The 20654-nt window shown below is 38.1% G+C and overlaps 1 protein-coding gene across 1 annotated transcript in view; it reads left to right on the plus strand.

Moving 5' to 3' along the window:
- Positions 1–20654, plus strand: part of parpbp (PARP1 binding protein) — an 80387-nt gene that overhangs the window by 1516 nt on the left and 58217 nt on the right. The window contains exon 2 of the mRNA XM_028816501.2: positions 678–829. Within this exon, the coding sequence (XP_028672334.2) occupies positions 680–829 (150 nt within the window). The 5' untranslated portion in view covers positions 678–679. The remainder of the gene's footprint in view (positions 1–677; positions 830–20654) is intronic.

Here is a 20654-nt window from a genome sequence, read left to right on the forward strand (position 1 = left end):
GTTTTTTCTCATCTTCATTGCTGTCCGAATTGTGTAGTGCATCAGTGTAGATAGATAGATACTTTATTAATCCCAATGGGAAATTCACATTCTTCAGCAGCAGCATACTGATACAATAAATAATATTAAATTAAAGAATGATAATAATACAGGTGAAAAAAAAACAGACAATAACTATGTAATAACTATGTATGTGTTACTGCTGATATGAAATGTGAATGTATAGGATACACAATAGATTATGTCCTTCATTGATGTCCCTCTCACGCCTTTGTAATGAATAAAAGTCATTACAATTTAATAAAGATACAATTCTTTTTAACTTATTCCAGACACAACAAATACAATAAGTATTTTATTTGAGGGCAGCTGGAAACTATTCATTTTGGTATGTTGTGTTAACACTCGCCTGTATGGTTAAGATCAAACTAGTCCAAGTTTCTCCTCTTTATGTAAAGCTGACCCCGTAATGATGTAATAAAAACCACCATTCTTTTATTTTGTGCACATGATGCTGTTTGTAATGAACATAGATGATTAGGCAAGAGTTAGCTTTTTTGGGGGCTGGGGGCACACTAGGAGCCTGTATTAAAAAGCAATGCATGTTATTTTAATGTCATTTTTTAGATTATTTTGTTGAATACATGCACATTTTTATAACTTTACTTTTAAATCAGGTATGGATATTATACAGAAAAACCTGAGAAACATTGTGAAAGTCTTTAGACGAGAATGCCATCGAGCTGTGGAGTCTGAAAGGACAACAATCTGCTCTGCTGATGAAATGATCAGGATACTGCAGCTCTGCATGGCGCAAATAAACAAGCAAGTATGAGAATAGCCAGTTACAGTATATTATATGGTTCAGTGTTACAAATCACCAATATATATTAAGCAGGTTTGAAACTGAATTAATGAGACTATGGCCTTTGCAGATCGTCTGTCTGGTGAGTCCTGATGTGAAATGTACCTTGTTACTTGCAAAATAGAGTGGTTAATTGCAATATGGTTCAACCACTTCACCTCAATGACTATCCACTTATTTTTAAGTCACAAGTACAGTATATTATTCACAACATTGCTATTACTGGAGCTAATCTTAAACTAGTCTCCTTGTTTGCTGCAAATCTGTATTTTTAAGCACCTTTACCAGTCTGCCTTATTTTTTTTTTATTTTGGCCTAAATCGTAATTCATTCTTCCCAAGTTGTAGTTCTTACTTGCATACATTTTTAGTGACTTTTCACCTTTGCTGCCACTAACCTGACCTATTTTATTATTATTTTTTTTTCTGCTAGGGATATTCTTTCAGTCTCCTACACATGCTTTAAAGCAATGTTTCTAATCAGGGACCACTTTGGGTAAAGTATGGTGGATCACCTAAGCTATCAGTCACAATGTTTCAATGTTGTAATTATGACTTTTATTGATTTAATTCAATCATTTATTTTGGATTTGTGTTTTATGTCAGCTAGTGATTTGTAGTAAACCTTCACAATAAGCCTTTAGCCTTAAACGTGGTAGACTGCTAGCAGAAAGCCTCATTGGCCATGCAAAATTAAGGAACTGTTATATTAGGTGTGGTCTTTCAAGAATCGGGTTGAGGTGGACATAAAAGAGAGTCCCGTACAATAATGAACAATATAATTGTTACAAGTAACCATCCATCCATCCATTATCCAACCCGCTGAATCCGAACACAGGGTCACGGGGGTGTGCTGGAGCCAATCCTACAAGTAACCAAGAGAGTGAAATTTCTTTCCAGCAATTAATTTAAGTAGTGCTTTCCATGGTGGTGGTGGTTGTTGTTTTCAGAGCTATTGCCTATATCCTTAACAGCAAAGAAGTTTATTTTGGAGAGTGGAGCTTGGTACACACCCTGATTTAGCCCCCCCCCCCCCCTTTTTTTTTCTTTCTTTCTTCTAAATGACAGACTGCTAAGTGGAAAAGCTTGTGTGGTATCGCAATTTCCCATCTTAGTACATATTACAATATTAAATTATCCAAGTTAAATATTATAGTAGCATAAACCTAAACCATAATTATGGATGTATTATACTACTGTAAAATATAAAACCATAGACATTACCAGATGATTGGACTGATAGATGATAACACTGTAATGGCATAATGAGGTGGTTATGGCTGGAATATGGACAAATTTTACTGTGGGGAAAGCAGCAGCAGATTAATGTAAAATATTAATAAATACTGTTATGGCTGGCAGACTGAAAAAAAATTTAAACTGGGACTGACTTTGTGCTTCTAGCTCTAATGAAACTGAAAATTTCATTTTATTACCTTGAGAAGTATCTTTACAAGAAATAATCTGTAAACGTGTTCAGAAAATTTTTTTTTTTCTTCAACATTTCAAAAAATTTGACTTGATGTTTTTTATGGTGAAATTCTTTGGTTCACTAAAGCACATTGTCAATAGACTTGCTTTCCAAAAACATAGTGAAATGTGAATTTGAATTTAACGCTAGATTAACAATACTTGGCTATAATTTGAACAAAGAAAAGCATTTTAACTGGGTCTAGCTTTCTTCTAGCACAATGATGGAAATTTTGTTAAACATGGAAAATGATGCTGGTTATTGGTGTGCCTAAAGGCAAAAGCTCCAATCCTTCCTATTTTTCTGTGTACTTCAGATGAGTATGGAGCGCCAACTCAATTCACTTCATAATGAAAGATAACCTATCAAAGATCTGACATCATTCCACTGAGTGTTGTGTCATTGGAGTGATCACAAATGTTCTGAATTTCAAGTGCCCATACTGAACTTTAGAACAATTAACAATACAGCCCATCAGGGTCGTCAATCCTATTCTCGTATATTCTCCGAAATAAAATCAAGTTGAGATGTAAAGATTCCTAAAGTTCTTTTCTCTATCACACAACTTGGTAATTTTTTCTATGTGTCTGTGGTTCTTTGCATTATGGAAAACTTAACATTTTGTGCAATATCTCCCCTTAGCAAGTTTATATCCGGGTCCCATGTATTTGGATCCACTGGGATCCATTCTACTCATTCCCTCATTCACTTCTGTAGTACTAGGGTGTTGTACCGTGTTAGCCATTATGAATGTAGAGAAAAGCCAAGCAAAATGACACCTTTTATTGGTTAACTAAAAAGATTACAATATGCAAGCTTTCGAGGCAACTCAGGCCCCTTCTTCAGGCAAGATGTAATCAAAGCTTGCATATTGTAATCTTTTTAGTTAACCAATAAATGGTGTCATTTTGCTTGGCTTTCCTCATTCACTTCATAATTTTAAACTGTTCAATTGTGTTGCCTGTTAATTTATATTTGCTTAAATGGAAATAGTTAAGCTCTTTCAATCTGGCTCCATAGCTCATACTTCTGTCTCCTAATCAGCCTATTTGCTGATTATTAATATTTTTTATGAAGTACTGCTGTTATTTTTGAAATATGACCAACACTGTACACAGCACTCCAGAAAAGGTCTTACCAGTCAGTTATATAACTTAAGTGTAACCTCCCTTGACTTGTGCTTCCAAACATTGTGATATCATAAGCATTCTATTTTTCTTTCTTTTTTCTTTGATTCTTCAATACGCTTTAGCAGTTAGTAATGAGTCCACTAGAACTCCTAGTTCCTTCTCATAGTACATTTGTGTTTTTAGAGAAAATATCTCCAATTGTGTATTCAAATTTAACATCTCTCCTTCCTATGTGTAATACCTTACATTTACTTTCGTCTGCCAAAAAAATCTACCATAGCTATGCTGCTTGCTGTCCCTCTATAACAGTATAGCTGATTCTTCATTAAATGTCTTTCTACCTAGTTAGGTATCATCTGCTGACTTAACCATCTTATTTATTATATTCTTTTCCAAATTGTTTACACATAATAAAAACCGCAGAAGCCTTAGCACTGTTGCAGAGGAACATCACTTGATTCTGAAAATGTTCTGCCTACCATAACCGTTGCAACCTGTGTCTGAGCCAATTTTGTACCCTCATACACACACTATTCCTTGACTACTAAGGAGTATGTGAATTTCCCCTTGGGATTAATAAAGCTATCTATCCTATCTATCTATCTTATTGTGACATTCATATCTATCTATCAATCAATCAACTGGTTTTAGTTTGATCACTGACTTTTCATGTGGTACCATATCAAAGTCTCCTGAAAATAAAGATGAAAAATAATATATTCACATCTCTGATCGCATGCTTATGGACCTTGCGCCTTGGCTTCCAGTATATTAATAAAACATGATCTTCCCCATCTAAAACCATGTTGACTATTTACTAATACATTAGTTTTTAACATGTGCTGCTTGATCCATTCCTTAATCGCTTCTGTTAGTTGACCTGTAATGCCGTTTAAGTATACTGGCCTATAGTTACTTTGATTAGCCTGCTCACCCTTTTTTTACAACAAGATACTATTTGCTCTCTGCCAGTCTTTAAGAATTTTACCAATGTGCGGAGATTGTCAAAAATATGTCAAGAGTTTATATATGCACTCACTAACTTCCTTAAATACTTGAGAATAAATGTTTTCTGGTCATGGTAGATATTAGGTTTCAGCCTGTTTTACCCAAGCAGTACTTTCACTGTACAATTTTTAAATCATTTAGCACCTCTTTGATAGTCAATTTTTTGAGAGGTTATCCTTTTCGTCACATGTATAAAACTTCAGTTAGACGGTAGTTCAAAGAATTTTCTGTTTTGCTGTCTGTATATTCTATCTCGGCTTTGCTGTTTATAATACTTTTCACCTCCTCTTTGACTGTTCTTTTACTACCAAAATGTTGAACACATTTCTTTAGGCCATCATTCGTCCTTTCTGCAACATTTATGTCCAACTGCATTTTAGCTTTCCTAATATCTTTTTATATGTGTTGCTCTCGTGTTTTTCAAGAAAATGGACCATCCTGGACCACTAGCGAAACCTCGACTAAAAAGTGAATGAGGGCACAAATGGACTGTTGAAATGGTCTCTGGTGCAAACATATTTGCACCAGAGTACATTGGCTTGTGAAAATGTGGCTGTTAGCTTGGAGAATTGGAAAACCCGTGAGTGGTTTGTCTATCAAGATTTGCTGAAAGATGTGAATTGTTTAATTACTCAAGTTCTATGCTTTGATCAGTTAATGGATTATTTAGTCCATGAGCTGCTTTATAGATAATATTAAGTGTGAAGCTTACAATGCGTGTAAGTGGCAATAAAAGCTAGAAATAAGTAAATATTACTTGTACAAAGAAATTTTAATTATATGTCATGGGTTGTTAGACATGAAAAGAAACTGTTCATTTTAAGTTTACGTCCTCTTCGAAGCAAAAATCCTGAAAGGAACTGAATTTGGAAAGTAGAAGGATCTAAACAGCATGGAGTCAAATTTTCTGATATAAAAGAATGAAATTTAAAGAGATAAACAAATAGACACGGAGGTCTGAATCTCTGTCATCATTGCCAACCTATTGTAAAAATGCAATATTTACTGTATTATTAGTATTTTGCCTTTAATCTTTGCATTTTATTGTGTTTTAATAATTAAGCTAAATTCTTTTAATATTTATTTTGGTCTATTTGGTATTCTTACATTATTTTCTTGTCTCAGAAGTTCAGTGGGTGGGTTAACTTAGATGCTTAACTGAAGGGCTAAGCAGGGTTAGGGATTTAAGTAAAGGTCTGTAAGAGAATGGTCTGCAAGAGGTAACCAAGCCTATTAAATTCTAAACACCAGGGGCCTCATGTATAACGGCGTGCGTAGAACTCACACTATAACATGGCGTAAGCACAAAAGCGGGAATGTGCGTATGCACAGAAAAATCCAGATGCAGGAATCTGTACGCACGCAAACTTTCATGTTCTTCCACTACATAAATCCTGATCAGCGTGAAAAGTAACGTACGTGCACGCACCTTCTGTCCCGCCCCAACTCCTCCCAGAATTACGCCTCTTTGAATATGCAAATCAATATAAATAGCCTTCTGTGAAAAGACAATGGGAAAAGCACAGGGGGAATATAAGAATTTCAGTGAATACCAAGTGGAGGCAAAGGAAAAACGTACTATTTGTTGGTTTAAACAGTGGTATAATCAACAAAAGGAAGTTGATCGAGTGACAGTGTCGGAGAAACTCGAAGGCTCAAATTCACAAAGTCGTACAGTGCCCGAAATAAAAAAGAAATCACATATCAAAGTCGCCGTTAAAAGGCGAGTCGTAGCCCACCGTCTGAGTGTCATATGAAAGCTTATTAGGGTACAGACAAAAAAAAATAGGCACACAGTGGGGAAAAAAGTATGCAATGTCAACTTTAATCTCGAAATTTCCACTTTAATCACGTAGTTTATTTTGCCATTAAAGTAGAACATCATAAAGTTCATCTTAAAATCGTTTAATTTACTAGTTTCTCAAATCCCATTGTAACTAAAGTGGCACATTAAATGCTTTGTTCTGTATTTGATCTTCTATGTGCTCTACATGTGTGAATCACTACCTGCTTCTTAAACGGGCTTTCTCTTTCTCCGACAGGACACATAATCCATTACATTCGTGATATTACAGCTCTCTGAATAATTAAAATACTGAGATGTATGCGTGATATCTTTTTCATGATGATAGGAATGAAAGCATGTTATTAAACATGGGGACACGTTGGCGCAGTGCTTGTTCATGTCTCACGCAAGAGGCTTGCTGCGCCATGCGCGACCTTCAATGAAATAATTTATCACAGCAGTACTGTCTCTTTCAAACGTACTAACCTCCAATTCCTGTCCTTACTTTTCTTTCTCCAAAAACCCAATCGCCACACAATCAGCTATATAGACGTGAAGCCATCTGTAAGCTTAAAACGGCGATTCTTCAAAACTTTTAAGGAACTTTGAAATATCTTCGTAGTACATGTTTAATTATTCTATCCGTCTAGCATTCCAGTGTCGTGTCAGCACCAGCAAGACTACAACGTAATGCAGGAACAATCCCTGAACTAGCTAGCGCTGTGGCACCATGTCCTCACATGTTTAATTATTAACAATACAGATTATTTAAATGAAGTAAAGTTTTATCTGTATAATATAATCAACATATTTTGCCGCATTTCATCTTAAAAATGAATACCGTCATCCTATGTAAATATGCGCTTTATAAAGTGGCGCAAGTTGTGCAATATTATAACTGTAGTGCAAGTTTACAGTGAGGTAATTGTACTTATAAGTAAACAGTTCCACAAGGAGCACTTGATGGACTGATTGAGTGCGTTTATAGTTCGCGGTTTAGAAAAGGTTTCATCCCAAGAAGTCCGTACTGGGAAGTCTCTAAAGCGTTTTGCCGTGGCTCAGGCAGCGTCTGCTTCATGCTGTATACCGATATTTCTCTTTCTGATCAACTGCTGCTGTGATTCCTCACTCAGATACAGTGATATAAATACTCCGAGTGGTACAGTGAGAGTAATATGGAAAAAGATGATCTGCTGTGGCAACCCTTAACGGGAGCAGCTGAAAGAAGAAGAAGCTGCAGCGAGAGTTACAACGCTAAAACAGTTATGGTATTTGGAATACTATGGCTATTCCCTGGACCATTATATTGCTGCAGGTTAATTACAATCAGATGCATTACACTAATAAACAATATGCAGTTAGTTTCAGTGTATTTATAAAGCCGCGTCAGGAATGTGGAGCTAAGAAAGAAAGGGTGACCACACAGGAACAGTGGCACTGCTTTGACGCTGGGTGCCGCCAGTCTGCAAAACCGAGCGGAGAAATTGCGCACGCCAAGGTATGAGTTACCGTGGAAATGTGTGTGGCTTTACGCCAAGTTTAGGTTTTGTACATCACGATTTGAGCGTGGAAACGGGAGTACGCCACATTTCTGTGCGTACGCACCATTTATACATGAGGCCCCAGGTGCTCTAACCAGATTTCTGGAACTGCAGAGTGAACCTTAATGGCTCTATGGTCACAATTGCCTCCATTTCTTTCTCCCCTTATCCTGGGAAAGAGAGGTATCCCTCCAGGCCTAGATATTGACATGCTCTTGTATGCCCTATAGTCAATGTTTTAGTTATTAGTCTTTTTTTTTTTTTTTTTGCTGTTTTTTCCTTTGCAACTTCTTGTTTGGCTCCATATTTATCCACTACATAGTGTAATGAAAAGAGAACACAAAAATAAAGGTTTGGGGATCCACCCTGTATACTGTAAAAAGCAGATGAGGGTAAAAAGCCGTATGATACTCCGCAAAGTAATCTATTGGGACTGAGTCACCAAAGAGGACTGAGTGCAGAGCAAAGGTGGCGGGTTTTTATAGCTGAGGGGATGGAAGAGGCGGGTCTTCTAGAGGGAAAAGCAGATGTGAGGTAATTGGAGGGCGTGGTCTGGAGCCAGATGATGACTATATCTTACTGCTCCTGTAAGGATGAGAAAAGAGGCATTAGTACACCTGATCAGGCTCTTATACCAGAGTTTCAGCATTAGCCAGACCCCCCACTAAAATTTTATTTAACTGGTTTACTTTTTAAATATGCACACTGCCCCAACACTGTTAAATGCATGCTATTGGTTCAATCACATCCATAATATTCATAAAAGGATGTAAATTGAAACTACTTTGTGCATTAGGGGTGTCTACAACACACTCCGAACACTTATGATTATTACTGCTGTCTCATTGAGTCCAAACTTCCTCACATGGCTCACAATCTAATTAAAGAAAACTTGCTTTCAAATGCTGTTTTACATAAATGGCGACTCACCCATCTTTTCAGGTTTGCCTGTCTTTCCTAAATAATATGTACCCATCTGTTATATTCCTGCCCATCTCTGTTATTCCTTTTATATCAAAGTTATGTGAAGCTAGATATGAATCCAGCTCACTTATTTTATTCTTAATACTTCTACCATTAATTCAAGCAATTTTAATATATTACATACTTTGGCTATTTAACAGTGTACTAGAACTTTCCAAGTTGTTTTGTATAATTTAATTTTTATTGCTGCCCATCGCTTTATGTGAAGTTCTAAACCTGGCCTTCATGTATTACTGAAGACAAAAATCTTTTGATTTCTTTTACCAATATATAATTTTCAAAATAAGAAAGAGCTGTGATATTATATGATGTTTCAACTATATTTTGAATGAATCTGAGTTTGTTGTAGCATAACACACTTTAATCATAACATTCACCACTCTTCTCCTGATTTTTACATACACTATGTAGGTGAGGAGAAACTCCCTGCATTTGACATTAATATAAGAACATTAGAAATCTGACAAATGTAGAACATAAGAAATTTGACAAACGTGAGGAGACTTTTCAGTCCAGCTGTCTCAAAGTCTAATCCAGATTCTTCTTAAAGGTTGTCAGGGTTTCTGCTTTAACTCCATGTCTCAGTAGTTTGTTCCAGAGACCCACAACTCTTTGCATAAAGAAGTGCTTAGTGGCTTCAGTTTTAAATGCACTTCTTCATTTCCACTGATGTCCTTGAGTACATGATTCCCTCTTAAGCTGAAAGACTGTTGCTTGAGTCTAACGGGGAAGTACTTCCCATTAAATTCCACTGGTTTCAATAAATTTTTGAGTCACTGTTTGTTTAAAATAATTTTGCCGGATCTACTTTATTGATGCTTAGGGATGCACCGATACCGAAACGGGTATCTGGTATTGGCCTCGATACCACATTTTCTAAAGTACTCGTACTCGTTAAAAGTCCCCCGATACCGGGGACCGATACCACGGTCTGAGAAATGTCTATGTTTGAGCGGCATGTAAGGGGTTAATCACAGGCGCCGAGTGCCCGCCCCCAGGCCCCGGCTGCAGCTCAGAGCGGGGAGAAGGCGAGGCGAGACATGTCAGCCGTGTGGAACTATTTCAAAGTGAATGAAGACGACAAAACAAAGGCGGACTGCAAATTGTGCTCAGCGAAATTGTCCAGAGGAGGCTCAAAAGGTAGCGCATTTAACACAAGTAATTTAATCAAGCACCTAAAATCCCAACACGACAACGAGTACAAAGAGTTTACCCACACTTCTAAACCAACACAACCCACGCTGCAGCAAAATCTTGCAAGACGACAGAAAATGTCCAGAGACAATCCACGTGCTGTGAAAATAACACAGGCAATTATCGAGTACATTGCATTGAGTGACCAGCCACTCTCGGAGGTAGAAAATGTGGGATTCCTGCATCTCCTCCATGTTCTGGAGCCCAGATATGATGTCCCAAGCCGCCGCTACATGACTGACACGGAGCTGCCTAAACTACACGACTCCGTGAAAAAACATATCCACAGCCTGCTGCAAGCCTCCTCTGCGTTTAGTTTCACCACGGATATTTGGACAAGCAGTGTTAGCCCCGTGTCGCTAATTAGCCTAACCTCCCAGTGGATAGACGAGAGTTTCACGCCGCAACGAGCCATATTACATGCGAAACAATTCCGAGGCTCGCACACCAGCCAGGCTATAGCGCATGTGTTTGAGGACCATGTTGTCCAAAGCGGCAGAGTTTACAACAAACTGAAAAAAATACTTGAGTTGCACTGTCACTGTTTAAATTTTTTTTATAATTATTTATTCTGTAATATGTTGCATACAACATGCTTTTCATTTTAAATAAATGTTCTTAATTCCAAACTAGTCCCTTGTTTTTTTTGTTAAATTATATGACTAAAGCTGTTACCTGTAAATTTAAATCATGTTTTTATTAAGTACTCGGTATCGGCGAGTACTGAAATGCAAGTACTCGTACTCGTTTTCCAAAAAAGTGGTATCGGTGCATCCCTATTGATGCTATTAAGAATGTTGAAGACCTGGATTTAGGTCCCCAGACTACCCCACATATTCCCCTGTGCTTGAGACTGATTCTCTGAGTTTGTCAGGACATGTCTGGGATGCTCTTGGTTGTTGTTCTCTGCACAACCTCAAGTGCTGCTGTATCTTTCTTGTAGCTTGGTTACCAGAATTGCACACAATACTCCAGAACATACAGCAGCTCATCTCTTATTACTAATCCACCTATTTAACTGTCCACAATTGCTAATGACATAGATGACAGGGTGAACTATCACTGAAGCATTCTCTCAGGACCTCACCTGTAAATATTTAGGTGTTGCAAAAAAGCTGTCTAAATATTTGCTACTGCCTCCTACTCAAATCTTCAAACTCTGTGTCCTTGGAAGGAAAACTTCTGCCCAACTGTGATTTCTCATTCCATAGAGCGGGAGGAATTGGGGTAAGTTTTTGGGTGGAATGGGGCAGGGCTTTGAGTTTTCAGTTTCAAAAAGTTTCAAGATCCACATCTGATCTATGTGATAGCAGTGAATGAAGCTATTAACAGTCACTGCACTGTATTAAACTGGTTCTTTTGCTTCTACACTGTTACACGTATGAGTTTGGACCCACATTGCTTGTACTTGATGTGTGGGATCTTCTGAGTTTGAACTTCACTTGATTCAAATCTGCAAGCTTACTACACCTTTGCTAATCAATTTTCTATTTATATCTTGTGGAACGAGCCCTGGACACAGACAGGCAGACATGTTTAAAGTCACCACCACACGTTTATTTACAATTAATATTTACAGTCTTACGTGCCAACAACCCCAATCTCCCCCGAAGTCCAGGCCAAACCACACTATGCCTCTCTTCAGATTGCCTCCTGTCTCTCTTCACAGACTTCGTCCTTCTTCCACTCGACTCCAGCCATCCTGTGAAGGGAGGCGGCCCTTTTTATCAGCACCCGGATGTGCTCCAGTTGTGTTCCGGCAATCTCCCACTGACACGCCCCAGTATGGCGGAAGTGCCGGCTGCATACCCGGAAGCACTCCGGGTGTCCCCACTCGTCTTCCCCCCACACCAGGAAGTGCTGGGGTCCAGGGTTCTCCATGGCATGGGGGAGCCCCCTGGCGGTGACCACGGGCCCCTACAGGGTTGAGCTTCCCAGCTCTGTACCCGTGGTCTCCAAAAGAACCAGGGTGGTCGAACCTTCGTGGTCCGGAGGAGGCGTGAGCCGCGTGCCACAATCTGCTTCAAAAATGGGCTACAGTCTATATTACACATAGTCCTAGATCTTTGATTCAGCATTAAACTTGGCAAACTACACTCTGTTGTCAAAGTTAGGGTAGTATTTTGTGAAATCAAATATGCCACTCTTATAGCTTATTTTACTTCTGCCTACTGGGTTAAGGACTCGTTTGTGGTTTACAGCATTCTCTTGTCCTCTCCATTTGATGTGTGATGGTAAGGACCAACAATGATTGACTCCTTTGTAGCACACAAGTACTTGGACACAAAGTTGGCTATTGACACCAAGATGAAGGGTTAAGGCCTGGGGGTGTCCTTGAAGAAAGGTGGTTCATGGGCTTCTTACAAAACATAGCACCCCAGTTCACTCTGCTGAGACAGCTGTAAAGTCTTTCGTTGTCATCTGATGTCATTGCATCTCTTTTCCTGACCAATACATGTTGTGTGTTCAATAGATCCAAACCCCAAAAACGTGAAAGAAAAAGCCCTCTCCTCCAATTGTTTGGTCATGTATAACTTTCTCTTCTGCTCAGAGAGTATGGTCAATGCTTGTGATTAAAAAGATCAGTCAAATTGTGCAATGTGCTTCACTGTCAACATACCCATGTTGCTATGCTTTTCCTATAAGCCATGATGCATGGCTGTTTGCTGTGAGAAGTATCTGAAGCCCAATTTTGTGGCCGATGTAGCCTACACATAAAATTCGTGGGTTGTTTTACACATATCAGCAACACTGAGGGACTTGCGAGTTTTTGTATGACAGATAGCCAACCCTTATCATTTTATGTATATAAATAAAAGATAAATGTTTTTGCTATCATTTCATATAGATGATGAAGGGGTACTTTAGTTGGTGCATAAATAATTTGCTAGAATCTTTTATGACCTGTGTCCTAGAAAACTGATAACTTTCCTAGAATATCCTCATTTACAAATGATCTTGACTTGCCATTATCAAATTCCTACTTTGTCCTGTATGTGGGAAATTAACGACTGTGATTAAAGACCTTACACTCCGGGAGAACTCATTAATGCTGACGTAAAAAAGAACTTGTAAACGGTATTACCACAATATATTTGTATTATAACTATCGCATCATTAAGGTTTGGAAAACTTTATTTCTGATCACTATACCATTTCTGACTAAATAAGTACTATGTAATTAGACAGCCCTACATTGTAACCTTCCATACGCAGAACATCATACAGGAATCAAAAATTATTCTAGGAAAGAATAAAAAGATAAATCTGGTGAAAATACAAAGTAGAATTAAATAAGTGTAATGCAGCAAATCTTTAGCTTTTCTAAGTTTTTAGTTGATTGTGGAAACTGTGTCTCTGAGGTGTTGTGGCTCTTCCATCTACCGCTCTATGTAACTCTAAGCAGGTATGATTGCACAGGAAGCATCTGTAGCATCCTACTGCAAATGTGTGCTTCTTTCTTCCCTTGTGATTGTATATGGAACTTAACCTTACTCTGTGCCATACTGTTGATGCTTTTACCCCAGTAATCTCTCACCAGCCAGACAACCATCTCACAACTAATACATCTATATTGCTAAACGAAGGTTGTATATATGCACGGATGCCAGAGGCCAGACGCACCGAAGCGCACATGCACTGTGCCTCAGCGCCCCAGAGTCAAACCCAGCAGCTACCCAGACTCAGTAGGTGGCGCCCAAACAACACAACACAACCTGTAAACTAAACTTCAGGTCACAATAGAACCGCTGCTTGAACGCGAACACGCACACCACCGCATATACAACCTTTGTTTAGTAATGTTTACGAAGGTTGTATATATGCACGGATGCCAGACGCAACCCATGCCGAAAGCGCACGCGCACAGCGCCCCAGAGTCAAACCCAGCGGCTTCCCAGAGTCAGTAGGTGCCGCCCAAACAACACAACACAACCTGTAAACTAAACTTGACGTAAAGCGTGCACGCCAACAAGTTGCCATGGTGACATATTTAAACATAGAATAACTAGACGCCTCATGACCAGCAGAATCGTACGTCAACGTCGCCACCATATTGTGAGTGGCACTGCTGTGGAGTGAAGTAATGAATAATGTGCTGCTTGGGATTGTACAAACCGCTGTACGCTCCAAACCAGATCCCGGGGGATTACATTTCATAGGTAAGGCTGAACAATTGTTTTGGTTATATTTGGCCATTAGAAAATCCCATTTTATAATCTTTTACTTTAGCTAAGCCAGGCTAAGCTAGCAAAGCTATGCATTTATGTGCTCAAGTGAGCCTCCAAACAACGTTTTGGCTAAACATATTTAGTCACTACCTATGTACATTGTTGTTAGCTGTTAACATTTCTCAAACTTGATGATGTTTTTTCTCAAGGAGCACATTAAGGAAACACAGTTTGAAATTGACAACCATCATTTTATGCTCATGTCTTTAGTTGTGTCTGTCTTCCACAAACTAAGGCTGCACCATATTGCCAGACTGAATACTCTCAAATTACAGGATCTGAGTGAGCGAGAGGGACTGTAAGTCTGTAGGAGATCAGTGAGGTTGTGGAGAGCTTTAAATGTTAAGAGCGGTATTTAGTATTGTATTCTGTAGTTAACAGGGAGCCAGTGAAACTGAGAGAGAATAGGTGTAATATGTTCAGTGGATTTAGAACAGCAGGTTATTATCCTAGCAGCAGAATTTTGAAGAAGTTGTAAGCGATGGATAAGTTTTTGTGGGATGCCAGATAGAATAGCATTATAGTAATCTATACATGAGGTGACTCGGGCATTAACCAATACTTCAGTACTGTTGCGTAAGAGCAGGACAAAGTCTAGAAATGTTTCGAAGATAGAAGAAGGCAGTCCCCGAAATGTTACTTATATGGGAGGAATTATTTAATAATAATAATAATTATAATATTTAATAATTGCCATTTATTAGTGTATAAATGGATTTAAATAATTGCATTTAAATGATTCACCAAAATCTGTTGTATGTAAACGATACTGTTATAAACACTGTTTTTTCATCAGAAAACCCGATTTCCATGTCTACCTGTATTAGTTTAAATGGCACTTTTGCCACTCGCAATAAGGCTGATGCTCTGATGTATCGTGTCGACTGGGAAACACAGTGAATGCGGCATCTATCTATATACAGTATGTCTATGTATTTAAACTTGAGGTAGTGGTGACTACTGACAGTGCCAGCAGTCAGCTACTCCACAGTGCCAGCGGTCCGCGTACTCCACTACACAGTGCCAGCGGTATTCCACTCCACAGTGCCAACAGTCAGTGTGCTCTAATCCACTGTGCCAGCACTCCGTGTGGCAGCTGTCAGTGTGGCTTATTTGAATCACATTAAGGTAATTCAGTGTTAAACGTAAGTTCAATTATGATTCCTAACAGCAAATGACTTCTAGCTAACAACACACCCATAGAAAAACAAAAACGAGACCGCATGAATAAAATCAATGAACAATGCACTTCTGAAACACCAGAACCAAAGGAGTCACGGCTCCAAAAAGAAACGGCTTTAGTACAAATATATTTATTTAATTAAATGAAAACTTTCCCAGGATGCTCCCACCCTCCATGATTTTTCATCCCTACAAAGATCGGAGGGAACAGAAAGTAATTACCATTCTTGGATTTGCGATTCTTTAGAGAATCGGGGGTTTACTGGTATTTAGATAGATAGATACTTTATTAATCCCAGGGGAAAATTCACATACTCCAGCAGCAAAAAATATTAAATTAAAGAGTAATAAAAAATGCAGGTAAAAAAAAACAGACAATAACTTGAATAATGTTCAACGTTTACCCCCTCTGGTGGAATTGAAGAGTCGCATAGTTTGGGGGAGGAATGATCTTCTCAGTCTGTCAGTGGAGCAGGACAGTGACAGCAGTCTGTCGCTGAAACTGCTCCTCTGTCTGGAGATGACACTGTTTAATGGATGTAGTGGATTCTCCATAATTGATAGGAGCCTGCTGAGTGCCCGTTGCTCTGCTACGGATGTCAAACCGTCCAGCTCTATGCCAACAATAGAGCCTGCCTTCCTCACCAGTTTGTCCAGGCGTGAGGCATCCTTCTTCTTAATGCTGCCTCCCCAGCACACCACTGCGTAGAAGAGGGCACTCGCCACAACCATCTGATAGAACATCTGCAGCATCTTACTGCAGATGTTGAAGGATGCCAGTCTTCTAAGGAAGTACAGGCGGCTTTGTCCTTTCCTGCACAGAGAATCAGTATTGGCAGTCCAGTCCAATTTATCGTCCAGCTGCACTCCCAGGTATTTATAGGTCTGCACCCTCTGCACACAATCACCTCTGATGATCACGGGGTCCATGAGGGGCCTGGGTCTCCTAAAATCCACCACCAGTTCCTTGGTTTTGCTGGTGTTCAGTTGTAGGTGGTTTAAGTCGCACCATTTAACAAAGTCCTTGATGAGGTTTCTATACTCCTCCTCCTGCCCACTCCTGATGCAGCCCACGATAGCAGTGTCGTCAGCAAACTTTTGCACGTGGCAGGACTCCGAGTTATATTGGAAGTCCGATGTATATAGACTGAACAGGACCGGAGAAAGTACAGTCCCCTGCGGCACTCCTGTGTTGCTGACCACAATGTCAGATCTGCAATTCCCGAGACGCACATACTGAGGTCTGTTTGTAAGATAGACATTATTTGATATTCAATTAAAATTTCCTGTGATGCCACACTGGGTTAAGCAGTTTTGGTAATGAATGCATGGGGGCTGGATAAAATTCAGATAGTTAATTATATTACTTGTTGTTTTTTTAATAGTTTTATTATAGGCATTATCAAGACCGATATGCTTAATGAGTAAATTTAATATTCTGCCAATGCAAGGTTTTTCATGGTTAGGCAAATATAAGATATGTATTATATATAGGATAAAATAACCCATCAATTTTACCCTAACTGCAATTATCTGATTTTTGTAAATGGATTCAGCTGTACCTTATGTTACTGGAACAGAGCGGGAATTCTTCCTCTCTGGAGGTCTTAATGCATCTTTGTGTAACTTCTAGTCTTGGCAAAATCTGGAGCTTCAGCAGGTGTCCTGCAGTTCGTCACTTCTCAAGAAGTCTGTTAATGTGTGCAGTAAAAGTTATAAAATTATGCAATCTTAACTTTTTAAAGTAATAATTAAGCAGTTGACAGCCAAACTGCATAGTGAAAGTCATTTTGTTTCTGGTCTGTATTTTATATTCAGGTAAATACATTTACTGTCATAAACACAAAATATCTATAGAATTAGGCAATATTTATGAACTAGAGTTCCATAAATCTGTTGAAAATAATACACTAGCAATGTTACTGCTGAGGATTTTCTTGACAGCTCTATTTGAACCTTGTGAAAAGGATTTTGTGTGCGAGTACATTTATGAACTGTTACTGATTTTTGAGTATATTTTAATTTTATTTCTCTCTCTGTCCAACAACTGCCTTCCTTTTCAGAGATTTTGTAAATGTGTTGTGAGTCTGTCTTTCTTTCTTTCTTTCTTTCTTTCTTTCTATAAGACAGATGTAAAGAATTGGCACTTTGTATGAAACTTAAAATTTCCTATTAAGTGGGTGTATTTAAGCAAAAATAAAACATTTTATTGTCCTGTATTAAGAATAACTTTTCAGTATTTGTTTTATAATAATTGTTTTTGGTTGCTTTAAAGATGAGGTTAAGTGAGGTCATGAAAGTACTTAAGTCTGTGTTTTCATTTGGGAATACAGTGTGCGAACCCTGTAAAATGCATTTTTATTTCCACACAGGAAAATTAATAAGGACACATGATTGCTATGAAAACTGATGTAATATGTTTCCTTGGTTTCAGGACAAAGTGCTTCTTCCAACACCTGGTAAACATTGCACTGTGCACTTGCCACCCAGGTTTCTGTTATTTTAATAAAACTATCAAAGTTTTAAATTTTACATTATTTTGAGGTTATCCACAATTGAAAGCATTAGGAACTGGCAGGCATGCCTGGTGAGGTTACATGCTTGAATGGAGAGTAAGTGGAATCAATGTGGATGGTGCTCCCCTTCTTTTTTTTCTCTCTCTCTCTCTCTTTCTCTTTTGTGTGTTTTTTTTCCTAGAAGATTTACGGCCTGCTTTCTAGATCAAATCAAATTGCTCATTTCCTGACTTAACTAATTTACTTGGCACAGTCATTGTTGCTTTGTGTCATCATCCTGTTCATGCCTTATGAATAATGCAGGTGCCATAGTTGGTCCAAATCTTTATTTAATGTTGGAGGCTCAGTGTAATCATATTTAAAACATTTATATGTTTAGACATTCAATTTTAAAAGCTAATTCATAATGTAGAGTTTAATTTACTTGGTGTGGTTATAAACAAATACAGTATTGTGCAAAAGTCTTAGACTATTCAAGAAAATCTATCCAGTGTTTATCAGTTTGTGAAACCTAAATGCAACATCAGAATACATTCAGATATACTTTGATAATGCTAAAAGTAAAAATTTCTGTGTTTTGCAAAACCTTGATATCTTGTAAGATTGAACAACACAGGTTGTATGATTCTGAACTTATGGAGTGTATTGATGGGTGTGGATGTGAGAGAGTATAGGAGTCAGATGGAGAACTTTGTTTCCTGGTGCAAAAAGAGAATTGTCCGCACCTAAACATCAACACACGAAAAAATTGGTTGTCAACTTTCCCAGCACCAAAGGGTCTCTATGTCTGGTCACTATTCCAGGAGTGGCTCTTAAAGTTGTGTAATCCTTCTAGTTCTTGTATAAGGATGTTACGTGTGGACCCTGCCTCATCTTCTACAGTTTTCTACAGTGTGGTATGATGGACTGGTAACATCATTTCAAGAGAGGCCCACCAAACTAACAAGCAAATTATAAGGGTATATGCCATTATGGGACACACTCTGGATCCCCTAGAAGTAGTAGCTGGGGAGAGAATTAAACTACACTGAGTGCCATTATGAACTACTGTATATTGCGCATCCTCTCTCTGACAAACTAACACAGGACTTTCAGCCAATGAATTATTCAGCAGAACTTTATACCAACAGCAATAAGGCTGTTTAAAGGTTCACTGTGACAGCCAAGTCAGAAGTTTTTCTTTTCTTTCTTTATAAAATCTTACTTTTTAGTCATTCTGGTTTCTGTGTGTGTGTGTGTGTGTGTGTGTGTGTGTGTGTGTGTGTATAATAGATAGATAGATCTATCTTGTTGAAGCTAGGAAGCCATTCTTCTGCAAAGACAACAATGAGAAGAGATTGCAGATTGCGAAAGACTATAACACATGGGATAACGATCAATGCTGGAAAGCCTGATGAAGCAATGAGTCCAATTTGGACGTATTTGGTTTACAAACACAGCTGTATGTCAGTAAAAGAGTTGCTTTTAATAAATTCAATAAAAAATAAAAATCAAAGAAAATAGTTGTCCAAAGAACATTCATGCAGTCTTCTGTGAAGTACAGTGGTGGGTGTGGGGGGGGGTGCCATGATCTGGCAGTTTATTTCAGCTACTGCTAAATCAGTATAGCATTTTTAGATTGATAACGATACTGATGTATGGGCAACAAAGCTGGATGATTATTGATACATATTGCATGGTGTATTTTAAGTATTTGTTTTCTTTGGAAAATATGAACAACAATAAATCAATAATAAGACAAAAAGTATATAGAGTTTTCACATGAACATGTTTTAATTGACATTTAAGCAAGTTAAATAACCATTACTAATTTAAACACCCACTGCGAAAATTTTTACTGATCTTTATAGGACTGTTTTTAACTTGAACCATATCAGTTGTTTTGCTTAAGCCTATCTCACTGCCTCTTTCTCTGTTTTACACATTCTGAAAGGAGGAAATTCTATTTTACTCGCAAAACAAGTAAAAGTTTTAATATTTGTAGTCCAATACTGGCAGATTTTAGTGGCGGAAGAGTACTGAAAGATTATTTTATATACTGAAAATCTGCATGCCACTTTAATATAAAAACAGACACACACATCTGTAAATGCTCACTGAGCAAGTGCTGTATCAGGCAGTCACTGCAGCCTACAGAGACAAATGTGCAACCATTTTAAATATAAAATCTGCTGTTTTACTGGATAAATGTTTGGCTTTTGAAAGAAAGCTGTACTTCGTTGTCAAGTGAAAGCCTCCTGTGTGCTCAGAGTAAGTTGTTCAACAGCCATTTTGATAGGCTGGGAAGACGATGGAAGAACATAAAATCAAGGCATACAATATTTTCACTTGAAAATTGTATACTAAAAGTGAAACAGTAAGTGATTTTATGCATATTCTGTCAAAATTTGCCTTTTTGTCAACCTCTGGGACTGATAAATGCTTTCAGAATTTAGCATTTTGAAGCTCCTGGAATTGTTTAGCACATGCACACAATAGTAAACACCCAATTTTCATTACTGTAATTATGCATATATGTCATGGGGTTTGGGGGAGTGGGTTTTCAGATGGTGGCAAGCTATGCTAGGAAAATACCATAATAAATGTGCTTTGCATTTAAGAGAGTCAACATTATAGTATTGGAGGTTTACACCATTTACAATACATTCTGATTTTATTGGAATAGAGGATCTGGTCAAAAATCAATTGAATGAAGACTGCTGAGAATATAGATTTTCATTTGTTATGCCTTTCATTAAGGAAACAAACT

Source organism: Erpetoichthys calabaricus, chromosome 1 (assembly GCF_900747795.2).
Source record: "Erpetoichthys calabaricus chromosome 1, fErpCal1.3, whole genome shotgun sequence".
NCBI lineage: Eukaryota > Metazoa > Chordata > Cladistia > Polypteriformes > Polypteridae > Erpetoichthys > Erpetoichthys calabaricus.